This window comes from Puma concolor, chromosome E1 (genome assembly GCF_028749965.1).
Source record: "Puma concolor isolate L17-30 chromosome E1, mPumCon1.1.hap2, whole genome shotgun sequence".
Taxonomy (NCBI): Eukaryota; Metazoa; Chordata; class Mammalia; order Carnivora; family Felidae; genus Puma; species Puma concolor.
In genome coordinates this window covers 1,795,729-1,808,663 of record NC_141680.1, presented here as the reverse complement: position 1 = coordinate 1,808,663, position 12,935 = coordinate 1,795,729, and the positions used below count along the sequence as shown (strand labels likewise).

The 12,935-nt window shown below is 45.5% G+C and overlaps 1 protein-coding gene across 2 annotated transcripts in view; it reads left to right on the top strand.

Moving 5' to 3' along the window:
• The window catches only part of RABEP1 (rabaptin, RAB GTPase binding effector protein 1), a 103,822-nt gene that overhangs the window by 53,449 nt on the left and 37,438 nt on the right, over window positions 1–12,935 (top strand). For both annotated transcript variants that reach the window (XM_086685677.1, XM_086685676.1), the window contains one exon: window positions 11,363–11,566. In XM_086685677.1, the coding sequence (XP_086541803.1) occupies window positions 11,363–11,566 (204 nt within the window). The remainder of the gene's footprint in view (window positions 1–11,362; window positions 11,567–12,935) is intronic.

The window sequence follows — 12,935 nt, the reverse complement described above, 5'->3', positions numbered from 1 at the left end:
CGTGATGCTGAGAACACAGGTCTCGCTCTCCTTCCGGCTCACAGTTGAGGACTGGAACCCTCCTCCCCGTCGCACCCAGCTACCTGTTGTAGAGGCGAGGATGCAGGGGAATGTGGCTGAGAGCTCGCCCAGCTTCCGCTCTAGGGTAGAAGCCCCTCCTTGGCTGTGGGGGGCTGGGTGGAGGTTCTGTGATGGGAGACAGGGGCGACCACTGGATCCCCGCCACCCCATGTCCTAAAGCGGGTTTGTCGCTTAGAACAGTACCAGCAAGTAAGTGCAGTTTGGGGGATGTGGTCAGGGAAAGAGACAGTGGCAGGGGAGCCCTGCAAAGACCACAGTCATTCCAGAGTGATTCCGCGTGGGCCTAAGGCCTACCTCCAGAGGAGGAACGGTGGAGGGTTCACGCTGTGCGAGTCAGGGAAGAGAGCCCAGCTTTTACTAAAATCCGGTCAGCTACCGAGTGGCAGATAAAAAGAAGCTGGTGAGAGAGTGGGTTAAAGTGCTGCAGTATATTGTCCAAAAAATCAAAAAAAGTCACTTTCAACGACAAAAAAAATCGGGACGTAAGAAACCGGCAGGTGTGATCCGTGCAGAGGAAAACACGCAGTGGCTGTCGCGTGACCAGGTACAGATTCGACGAAGACTTCAGGGTAGCCACACGCGTGTTTAAAGAGAACAGTGCTTAGTGAAGTGAAGTGTGTGACAGTGTTTCATCAAATAGAGAATGCCAGTAAAGAAATGGTAACAACCAAGTGGAAATTCTGAAGTTGAAAAGTATAGTAACTAAAAGAAATAAACCACTAAAATGAAAAACTTACTGCAGGAGCTCAGCAGTAGATTCGAACTGGCAGAAAAAAAGAATTAATAAATTTGAAGATAGGTCCCTGAAGATTATCCAGTTTGGAGAACAGAAAGAAAATAGAGAAGTGAACAGAGCCTAACAGAAACGTGGGACATCATTAAGTTTGCCAACAGATGGGTCACGGGAGGGCCAGAAGTAGAGATGAGAGGGAAAGAGAAATATTTGAAGAGAGAGAACGGCTGAAAAGTTCCCACGTTTGATGACAAATGGTAGTCTCCATGCCTAAGGAGCTCCTGGAACTCAAAGTAGGATACAGGATACATGCGAGGATATCCACACACAGCCACAGACATATCATAGTAAAGATGTCGAAATGCACGTCAGGCTCTGGGCTGATGGCTCAGAGCCTGGAGCCTGTTTCCGATTCTGTGTCTCCCTCTCTCTCTGCGCCTCCCCCGTTCATGCTCTGTCTCTCTGTCCCAAAAATAAATAAACGTTGAAAAAAAAATTAAAAAAAAAAAAAAGAAATGCGGAGAGCAGGAGAAAATCCTAAAAGGAGCCAGAGAAAGGCAACTTGTCATCAACAGGAGCGCTTCAGTGACACAAACTGACGACTTCTCATCAGAAACAACGGAGGCCAGAAGGCAGTGGGATGACATTTTACACGCTCAAAGGAAAAAAAAAAAACTTGACCAAGAATCCTATATCCAGCAAAAGTATCTTTCAAAGAAGATGGTGAAATAAAGACATTATCTCAGAGAGACAAAAACTGAGTATTTTTTTCTAGAAGACTGTTTTATGAGAAATACTTAAAGGAAAGCAAGTGATTCCAGACAGTAATTTGAATTTACGTGGGGAAAAAAATAAAGTCCTTGGTAAGGATAATTGTGTAATTACAACAGAATGTAAGTATTACTTAATGGATTTTGGAAAGCAGTTATATAAGCCAATATGTGTATTACTGTTTTATTGGCCCTGTAACATGGGAATGTAGTATGTTTGCCAATGTCAACACAGAGGAATTGAGTGGAAGGAAAGCTACATCGGACCAAGGAAGTGACACCAGATGGTAATTCTAATCCTAAGGACCAAGTGAAGAGAGCCAAGCTGTCAATACACATGTGGTCTCCTTTCTTCTCATAACTTCTTTAAAAAGAAAATTATGTGAAGCAATAGTTATAGCAACGTATCATTGTGTTTGTAGCGCATCTAGATGACAGCATATTAATAACCGCCTAGATATGGGATAAGAGAGCCATCGAGGAGTAACATTTCTATATTTCTTTGGTATTAAAGTTGTATAAGTTTGACGTCGGAAAAGAAGTAAAGCTATATTCTGCTGTCAGATGATTTTTAAATAGAAAATTGAAGGGAATCTACTGAAAAACGATTTGAACTATCGTATGAGGTAAACAGTGTCGTAGGATACAAAAGAATACGAAAACCAATCGTATTTCTTTTTCCTAAGTATTTAAATTCCGGTTAGTTAACATACAGCATAACATTAGTTTCAGATATACAGTATTGTGTACGGCAGTTCCGTGCTCACCCAGTGCTCATCACAAGCGCACCCCTTAGTCCCCGTCACCTGTTTCACTCATACCCACTCCCCGCCCCCCCCCGGGATCATCAGTTCTCTATAGGTGAGTCTCTTTCTTTGTTTGCCTTTTTTACCCCCTTTGCTCTTTTGTTTCTTAAATTCCACTTAGAAGTGAGATAATGTATTTGTCTTTCTCTGACTTATTTCACTTAGCATGATACTCTGTAGCTCCATGCTGTCTTTGCAAATGAAATGGCAAGATTTCATTCTTTTTATGCCTGAGTAATATTCCTGTGTGTGTGTGTGTGTGTGTGTGTGTGTGTGTGTGTGTGTACACAGTACATCTTCTTTACCCATTAATCAGTCGATGGACACATGGGCTGTTCCCATTACCTGGCTACTGTGGATGCTGCTGCTGTAGACAGTGTGCATGTATCCCTTGGAATTAGTATTTTTGTATTATTTGGGTAAATACCTGATAGTGCAATTGCTGGATTGTGTAGTTCTATTTTCTTTTTAAAAATCTGTCATGTTTTTTATCTATTTTTTTGAGAGAACATGAACGGGGAGGGGCAGAGAGATACACAGAATGCAAACCAGGCTCCAGGCTCTGAGCTGTCAGCACAGAGCCCAGCGTGGGGCTCGAACCCATGAACCGCGAGATGATGACCCGAGGCAAAGTCAGACGCTTAACCAACTGAGACACCGAGGCGTCCCAGGGTAGTTCTATGTTTAATTTTTCCCGAGTGGCTGTACCAGTTTGCATTCCCACCAACAGTGCAAGAGGATTCCTCTTTCTCCACATCCTTGCCAATACCTGTTGTGTTTTTTATTTTGGTCGTTCTGACAGGTGTGAAGTGATACGTCTCATTGTAGTTTTGTTTTAGATTTCCCTGATGATGAGTGGATGTCGAGCATCTTTTCATAGGTGTATTGGCCATCTGGATGTCTTTGGAAAAATGTCTAGTCCTGTCTTCTGCCCATTTAAAAAAAAATTTTTTTTTACGTTTATTTTTGAGAGACAGAGACAGAGCACAAGTGGGGGAAGGGCAGAGAGAGAAGGAAATACCGATTCTGAAGCAGACTCCAGGCTCTGAGCTGTCAGCATGAGATCCCGATGTGGGGCTCGAACTCACAAACTGTGAGATCATGACCTGAGCCGAAGTTCTATGTTTAACCAACTGAGCCACCCAGGTGCCCCTCTTCTGCCCATTTTTTAATTGGGTAATTTGTGTTTTGGGTGTTGAATTTTATAAGTTCTTTATGTATTTTGGATATTAACCCTTTATCAGATATGTCATTTGCAAATATCTTCTCCCATTCTGTTGGTTGTCTTTTAAATTTTATAGATCCTTTTCTCTGTGCAGAAGCTTTATTTTATTTTAATTTATTTTATTTTTTTCATTTCCATTTGGTTCTTTATTTTAATTAAAAAAATTTTTTTAAAATTTACATTCAAGTTAGCATCTAGTGCAACAGTGATTTCAGGGGTAGATTCCCTAATGCCCCTCTCCCATTTAGCCCATCCCTCCTCCCACAACCCCTCCAGTAACCCTCTGTTTGTGCTTCATATTTAAGAGTCTCTTATGTTTTGTCCCCCCCCCCCCCCCCCCGTTTTTACACTATTTTTTCTGTGCAGAAGCCTTTTATCTTGATGAAGTCTCAGTTTATTTTTGTTTTCTTTCTCTTACCTCAGGAAACATGTCTAGAAAGAAGTTGATATGGCCAACGTCAAAGAAATTACTGTCTGTGCTCTCCTCTAGTATTTTTACGGTTTCAGGTCTCACATTTAGGTCTTTGATCCATGTTGAATTTATTTTTGTGTGTAAGAAAGTGCGTGTAAGAAAGCGGTCCAGTTTCATTCTTTTGCATGTCGCTGTTCAGTTTTCCCAACACCATTTGTTGAAGAGACATTTTCTTTTTCCTCTTGGATATTCTTTCTTGCTTTGTCAAAGAGTAATTGACCGGGGTTAAAACCACTTATACCTTTGCAATGAAGGATCTGAAAATGGAAGTAAGGAAACAATTCATTTACAGCAGCATCAAAATTAATGATATATTTTGGAAGAAATTTAACAAGTGTAAAGCTTGTACTTTGAAAACTTTAAAAATGGTGTCAAACATTTGAAATGATCTAAATAATTGAAAAATATCCTATGTTCATATGTCAGAAGACTTAATACTGGCAGTATTCTCCTGATTGACCTACACATTTAATGCAGTGTCTTTATCTTGGTTGCGTAGTTTGTAGAAGTGGACAAGATGATCCTAAAATTTATATGAAAATGTTAGGGATCCAGAATAGCCAAAGCCTTCTTGGAAAACAAGCACAAAGTTGGAGGACTCACATACCCTGATCTCAGAACTTACTACAAAGCAACAGTAATCAAGACAGGTGGTGCTGGCATAATTCTCGTAGTTCCATGGGATGGAGTCGAGAATCCCGAAATAAGCCTCAGATATATACGCGATCAAGTGATTTTCTACAAGATGCCAAAACAATTCTGAGAAAGAACCATCTTTTCAATTAATTGCGCTGAGACATCTGGATGTCCACATGTAAAAGAATGATATTGGACTCTAACATCTATAAAAATTCACTTGGACTGTGTCAAGATATACTATAAAACTCTTAGAAGAAAACAGAGGGATGGGGCACCTGGGTGGCCCAGTTGATTAGGCATCTGGCTCTTGATTGTAGCTCAGGTCACGATCTCATGGTTCGTGACATCGAGCCCCAAGTTGGGTTATGTGCTGACACTGCAGGACTGGCCTGAGATTCTCGCTCTGCCCCTCGCTCTGCCCCTCCCGTGCTTGTACTCTGTCTCTCAAACGTTTCTAAAAAAGAAGAAAGCATAGGGAGAAATCTTTGCAACTTTGGAATATTAGGCAGTAATGTCTTAGATAGGACATGACGAGCAGAAGCAACCGGTGAAGTAGATTGGACTTCATCAGATTTCAAAAGCTTTCGTGCTTCCAGAGACACTGTCACAAAAATGGGAGGAATTTTTGCAAATGGCATATCAGATAAGGGACTTTTATCTATATGTATCAAGAACCCTTATAACTCCATGATGCAAAGACAGTGAAAAATGGTGAACGGATCTGAATAGACATTTTTCCAAAGAAGATACTCAAATGGCCGGAAAGCACATGATAAGATGTTCAGTGGTGTTAGGTATCAGAGAAACACAGATCAAAATTATAACGAGATGCCACTTGACACCCACTAGGAGGCCTTCATCACAACGTCAGTTGATAACAGGTATGGGCAAGGACACGGAGAAGTAAGAAGTGAGCACCCTCGTGCACTCCTGGCAGGAGTGTTAAATGTCCAGGGGCTTGGAACATAGTCTTTCAGTCCTTCAAATGGCTAATCATAGAATTACTGTTTGACCCAGAATTTCACTCTTCGGTATATACACAAGAGAATGATAAAGCATGTGCTGTGTACATCTGCACATAAATAGCCACGGCAGTATTATTCCTAACTGCCAGAAAGTGGGGAACGACCCAAATGTCAGCTGATGAATGAATGTTTCATTTCTCCATGAAAATACATTGAATACTGGCACTCATTATAACATGGATGAACTTTCAAAGCTTTGTGCTAAGAGACAGTCCAGTCAAAGGATCACTCATCGTATGATGACAGTTGTACGGAATGTCCAGGGTAGCACGTGATCGATAGGAATAGAAAGCAGGTGAGTGGTTCCCTGATACTGGTGGCCCCGGGGAGTCGGGGGGAGGGGGTGATCAAGAGCACTGGCTTTCTTTCTGGGAGGATCAGAATGTTCCGAAATTGGTTGTGGTGATGGTTGTGTGAGTTTGTGAACGTAGTAAAGCAGTGAGCTGTCACTCCGCGTGTGTTATGGTGGCTGACATCTGAGACACCCCACCAAAAGCTGCTGCTGATGTAGGGCAGTTGGAACTCTCACTCATTGCTGGCGGGCGTACAGAATGGTGCCGTCGCTTCGGAAGGTACTTTGGCCGTTTTTTACGGAACCGAACATACTTTTAGCTAACGGGGTTCACCGGTTTTTCTCCTCGGGACATCCCCGATTGAAAACCCGGGTTCACGTGAGAACCTGCACGTCGACGTGTGCAGCAACCTGATTAATAATTGCCAGGACTTGGGAGCCGAGCAGGTAAACTGGCACGCCCAGGCGGTGGAATGTTATTCGGCTACCCCGAAAAGACGATGGGTGTATGGTTCCGTGTGACATCCCGGACGAGGCAAAGAGTGGACGCAGTGGTGGCTGCCAGGGTCAGGAGGGAAGGAGGAACGGACAGGCAGAGGGGGTGTCGAGGCAGCGGAACCGTCGTGTGCGCCCACAGGGCCGGATACAGCGTCCTAACGGAGACCGCGGGCTTTGATAACAGCGTGTCCCCGTGGGCTCTGCGGTTACAAGTCGGGCGCCCTGCTGCGGTGAGGGGAGCTCGCGTGCGGAGGGGGGACTGGGAACTCTACTTTCTGCTCAGTTTTGCTGTGAACCTAACTTGCTCTAAAAAATAAAGTTTATTAGTTTAAAAAAATGTCTGAGACTTGTCTCAAGACAGTGTGTTGTGTAATGGAAGTGGATGGAGGGACGAGATCGCCCGCAGGTTTATGAGTGTTGGAGCTGGGTGGCGGGTGTGTGAGGCTTGTGGTAATAACTTACGTCTGGTAGGGGAAGTGTCCCCACTTCATTCAAAACCAGTACAGTGGGGTTTTTTAACATTCTTTTTTTTTTTTGTTTAACATTTGTTTATTTTCGAGATAGAGCACGAGCGGGGGGAGGGGCAGAGAGGGGGACACGGAATCTGAAGCAGGCTCCAGGCTCTGAGCTGTCAGCACAGAGCCTGACGCGGGGCTGGAACCCACAGACCACGAGATCGTGACCTGAGCTCAAGTTGAACACTTAACCAACTGAGCCACTCAGCCTCCCTTACGGTGGTTTTTTTTTCAATTAAAAAATTTTTTTTAATGTTTCAAGAGAGAATATGTGCGTGAGCGTGGGAGGCACAGAGGATCTGATGTGGGCTCTGCACTGACAGCAGAGAGCCCGACACAGGGTTCGAACCCACAAACTGTGAGATCATGACCTGAGCAGAAGTGGGACACTTAACCAACTGAGCCACCCAGGCACCACCTACAGTGTTTTTATTAAGCTGTTTATTACGGGAAACTTTACAATGTGTACGAGAGTAGACAAAATAGTATGAATACTGCTGTGTTTAGACAGCATGGTATTGGCATGAGAATAGGGCATTTTTATAGAAGTTCCATAATTTTTTTTTTTTTAATTATTTTTTTTTTTCAACGTTTATTTATTTTTCGGACAGAGAGAGACAGAGCCTGAACGGGGGAGGGGCAGAGAGAGAGAGGGAGACACAGAATCGGAAACAGGCTCCAGGCTCTGAGCCATCAGCCCAGGGCCCGACGCGGGGCTCGAACTCCCGGACCGCGAGATGGTGACCTGGCTGAAGTCGGACGCTTAACCGACTGCGCCACCCAGGTGCCCCTAGAAGTTCCGTAATTTTTATAGAAGTTCTCAATGTATGGAAATTTGATACATGACATAGCATTAGAAATTTGGGAAGAGCCCAGAACAGTGGGCGTAGAACGATGGGAACATGCGAGTAGAACAGGTAGATGCCTACCCCGCACCTGAGTGTCCACGGCCGTAATAGCTGATACGCCATACTGTCATACGGCGGTGAATGATCGAAGCCGTCACGTGTGTGAACAATGTCACGAACGAAACAATGTTAAGAGATCGAGGTAATGAAAGAGGAATACGACTCTGTGAGAGCACTGGGGTTTGAAAACCTGTAGCAGAGCAAGGGTGTAAAATATGCATGGTAATTCCTGATAGTTGTTACTTCTGAGGGAAGTAGGGTGTTTGTAATGTTTTACTTCTTTTTTTATTTTTTATTTTTTATTTTTTTGAGACAGGAACAGAGCATGAGCGGGGGAGGGGCAGACAGAGAGGGAGACACAGACTCCGAAGCAGGCTCCAGGCTCCGAGCTGTCAGCACAGAGCCCGACGCGGGGCTCGAACCCACAGACCGTGAGATCATGACCTGAGCCGAAGCCGGACGCTCAACCGACTGAGCCCCCCAGGCGCCCCTGTAATGTTTTACTTCTTGAAGTTGAAAAGAGGTTGAAACACATGTAGCAGTAATATTAACAATTGATGAAGCCTGGACGCCTGGCCAGCTCAGGCCATGGAGCGTGAGACTCTTGTTCTCAGGGTTGTGAGTTCAAGTCCCGTGTTGGGTACAGATCTTACTTAAAAATAAAATCTAGAAAAAAAAAAGATGAAGCTAGGTAATAGGTGTCCATTATGTAATTCTCTGTATTTGTCTCTATGTTTGAAATGTTCTATAAAGTGTCAGTATATCCGAATGAAGTGTCTTGTTTGGATCCTAATTCATACAGACTTCAAAAAGACATTTTTGTGGCAACTGGAGTAGTTTTACTACAGACGAGGTATTAGATTATATCAAACAATTGTTAACTTTGTTAGGTGTGACAGTGACACCGTGTTTGTGTAAGAAAATATTCTTGTTTTTAGAGAGGCATGTGTAGTGTGTTAGGTGATGTAATACTGTTTCTGGGACTCGTTTTTAAAATACTTCAAAGAAAAAGGGTAGTTGAAATAAATGTGGCAAAGTCTTGGTGATAGGCGTGTGAAAGATTGTACTGTATTCTCACCTTCCGAGTGTGTTTGGAAATCTTTATAATTACATCTACAAAGCCAGAATGGGTGATAACTGTTCTTTATTATTATTTTTAAAAATTTTAGTGTTTATTTATTTATGAGAGAGCATGAGCAGGGGAGGGGCAGAGAGAGAGGGAGACACAGAATCAGAAGCGGGCTCCGGGCTCTGAGCTGTTGGCACAGAGCCTGATGCGGGGCTTGAACTCACGGACCACGGGACTGTGACCTGAGCCCAAGTCGGATGCTTAATCGACTGAGCCACCCAGGCACCCCAGTAACTATTCTTTAATAATAACTTGTGCCACTGGCAGATAGATTTGAAATGTTTTGGTACAGAAAGTGTAGGTTTTTCTAACTTTTAACTTCTGTTTGTTTTCTCACTTAAAGGTTGTGTGTGTGTATACGTGTGTGTGTGTGTGTGTGTGTGTGTGGGTGTGTGTATGTAATACATAGCATATAATATAGACTTAGGTAAATGCGTAAAGTCAGGGGCAACATTTGGCCGAATCTTCCTTCAGGATCTCTCTGCTGCTTTTAACTCTGTGGAAACATGCTACAGGTTAGTCTTTAGGTTTGGTATTTGCAGTTTTTGTGTTCGTAGTGATCACGCAACAGTGTATGCAGCTCTGGATGATTTCCAAGAAACAAAACATTATCAGGGAGAATCAGCGGAGGAGGGGAGAGCACATGGACTTGAGCCTTGACGGAACTGTGGTTCTCAGAAACGAACAGAGTATTCTGAGATCATGGTTTTTGTTTTATTTCACATTTTACGAAAACGTTTTTATATCCAGAACACCCCTTTTGTGGCTTTGTGTGTTTTGTCTCTAGATCATTCCCACACACCTATGACTGTGTCCCAGGGGTCTGGCTTGCCTTCTGGATACTTCAGATAATTACTTTCTGTAATTAATGTTCTTGTAAGTTTTCTGTGGCTGGTGTTTCGGGATATTTTAATAGTGACAAGCAGCGGAAAACTGAGGCTGAGCGAATAAAGGTTTCTTAAACGGCTTCAGTTACGATCAGCGTGTCTGGTGTTTCCCCTGTTACTTGGACTACCAAGCTGTTAATTCCTGTGTGTGTTTGATAGTGAAAGTGCCTTAGTTTTATCTATCTGATTTTTTAAGCACTTAGACAGTCAGGCAGAGAAGCGTTGCTGCTGATCTGGCTTGAGGGCTGTGTGATTCCTTAGATCCCATGGCCGCTGGTAATCGAGTTAGAGCCTAAGTCAGATTGTTTTGCTGGCTGTCAGCTCAGTTACCGTGTTCTCTAAAGGAAATTGACGACTTTGCATAAAGGTGAAGGCTTCTTCTGCATAAATGTCTCCTAACTTCTATATGGCAAAAGGTATGGAACAGTTAAGAGACCGAGAGCAGCAAGGCTGGAAAAGCTTTGGAGGAAAAGGACTGATACTCACTGTATGTAGAATACCGTTCCCAATCCGAGGAAAGACTGTTCATGAGCACAGGGAAAGGGTATCACCAGGGAAGAAACACAGACATTAATCGATGTAATAAAGATACTCAGCCTCACTACTGGTAGAGAAATACAGATGACAGCTGTCACCGTTTTCGTCCCCATGGTGTTGGCAACATTAGGGACCGTGGAAGATAGTGACTGTTGGTAAGTGTGTAGGGAGCAGACACGGCCCTGAACACTGGCGGGGGCGGGGTGGTCGCCTCGTCTGAAGGGCCATTCGGCCAAACCCTGGGCTTACGTAGGCTTGCGTCTGTAGTTGGCTCACCATGTCAGCTCGATATTGAGGAGGTGGCAGAGGGATGAGGAGAAAGTTAATCCCGACTTTTAAAAATCCTTGATCTTGATCTTGTAGCTTGCGGTGTGGTCCGGCTTTCTTTTCTCCCGTGTTAACCGTTTCTCAGATGTTCACCTTGTGCAAGTATTGTACTCCCAAGCATTTTCAGTAAATTGTTTATCACTAAGACAACCTTCTAAGATGGGTGTTTTTATCCCCGTCTTGTGGATGTGGAAACTGAGGCCAGAGAGGTTAAATAAGTTGATTAGCCAGTGAGTGAAAGAGTCTAAATTCAGCTCTAAAACTATGGCCTTCATCACTGGCTGCTTGGATAATGAGTAGGGAATGGATTTGTGATGCCCTGCACACCCACCCTGAGTCTTATCTTTATTAAAATAATTGGTTTTCTAAGTTAACTGACATTGAATTTAACGTTTAGCTCCTTCGTTAGACTGTTAGCATTATAAAGGGGACGCTGTATTTGTTCCTTGGGCTGTCAGCCTGCTGAGTGCGAGTGCGGCCCCTTCCCTAACCGGAGGCCTCCCCTCCCCTCCCCGCAGAGGACCTGAAGAGGCAGAATGCGGTGCTGCAGGCCGCGCAGGATGACCTGGGGCAGCTTCGGACGCAGCTGTGGGAAGCCCAGGCAGAGGTGGAGAACATCAAGGCCATCGCCACGGTCTCAGAGAACACCAAGCAGGAGGCCATCGACGAGGTGAAAAGACAGTGGAGGGAGGAGGTGGCTTCGCTCCAGGCCGTCATGAAAGGTAAGGAGGGAGCCCTCCGTCTGCTTTGTCGTTTCCCGGCGACACCGATGCCGGTGATGGACCATTTTCGGAGCGTCTCACACTGGATCCTGAGTGGTGTTTGTGGCCCCGCGTGTTCCCGCGGGCGCCAGTGGTGCCGTGAACGGGTCTGTCCTCTGGGTGTTCTGGAGGAGCCGGCCCCTCCTGATGCGGGATGAAGCTGCGTGGGTGCGGCAGTGCGCGGAGCTGGAGAACCTCCCACAGGAGGCCTCCGGGCCCTGCTTCCACTCGCTGGTCCCAGTGGATTCGCGCCCACCCGCTCCGTGCGGCCAGTTCCACGTCTTCAGGGGGAGCCTGGGTTTTGCTGGGCCTCTTCGCTGCGGTCTCTGTGGCCGAGTGGCACGGGCTCTGGAGGCTTCGTGGGCCGTGACCCTCGGACCAAAGGAAGAGTAGCTGTCTCCCGTCCGTCTGCTGCCCACCACTAGTGCTCGGTCACAGCCTGCGTTTCTCAGGTGACAGTGACCTGAAGCAAGTTGCCCCTGAATCTTTGGGTTCCTGAAGTCAGTCCAGTTACTGTCGTAGGTGTGGACTAGGGACGACCCTCTCCTCTTGTCTGCCCTCGGGTCCTGTTGCCCTCTGTGCTCCCTGACAGCCAGCGTGGTGGCTGTCACCCGGGGACTGGCCCCCAAATAGGAGTCCGGTTCTTGCACGGAAGCAGCAGCCCAGGGGTGGGGACCCCACGGGGTCACCGGTGTCCCGGGCTCCTTCGGTCCTCCTCCATCCGTAGCGTATGGTTTTCAGCTCCGTCCTCCTCCTGGCTGAACATGAGCTGCTCCTCCTCCAGCCCCCTCACATTTGCTGAGGTGTGTGCTTACCCACAGCTACAAAGGCAACTGGAAAATCTCGTTTGTAAAGTGCACCACTGACTTCCTAAACGAAATTGGGGTTCTGTTGTTAAGAAAGAGCGGGGCGCCTGGTGGGTCAGTCGGTTAAGCGTCCGACTTGCAGTCCGTCAGTTTGAGCCCCGCATCGGGCTCTGTGCTGACAGCTCGGAGCCTGGAGCCTACTTCGGATTTTGTCTCCCTCTCTCTCAGCACCTCCCCTGCTCACGCTCTGTCTCTCTCTCTCTTTTAAAAAATAAACATTAAAAAACGTATACAAAAAAAAGGACGAAGGAGCAGTGGAAGTTAACAGACACGCGTGTTTATCCCACGATGTGTTAAGATTATATTAAAGATAGGTCATTTAACAAAGGCCTTATAGAACCTGTCTCAATTTAGAATCTGAGTTACAGTAAAATATTCCAGAATCGCATCCCTTCTCTCTCACATTCAAGTAGTTGGGTGGGGGTGACAGTCCCATTTGTCTCAGGAGCCGTAGCGTCGTGTGT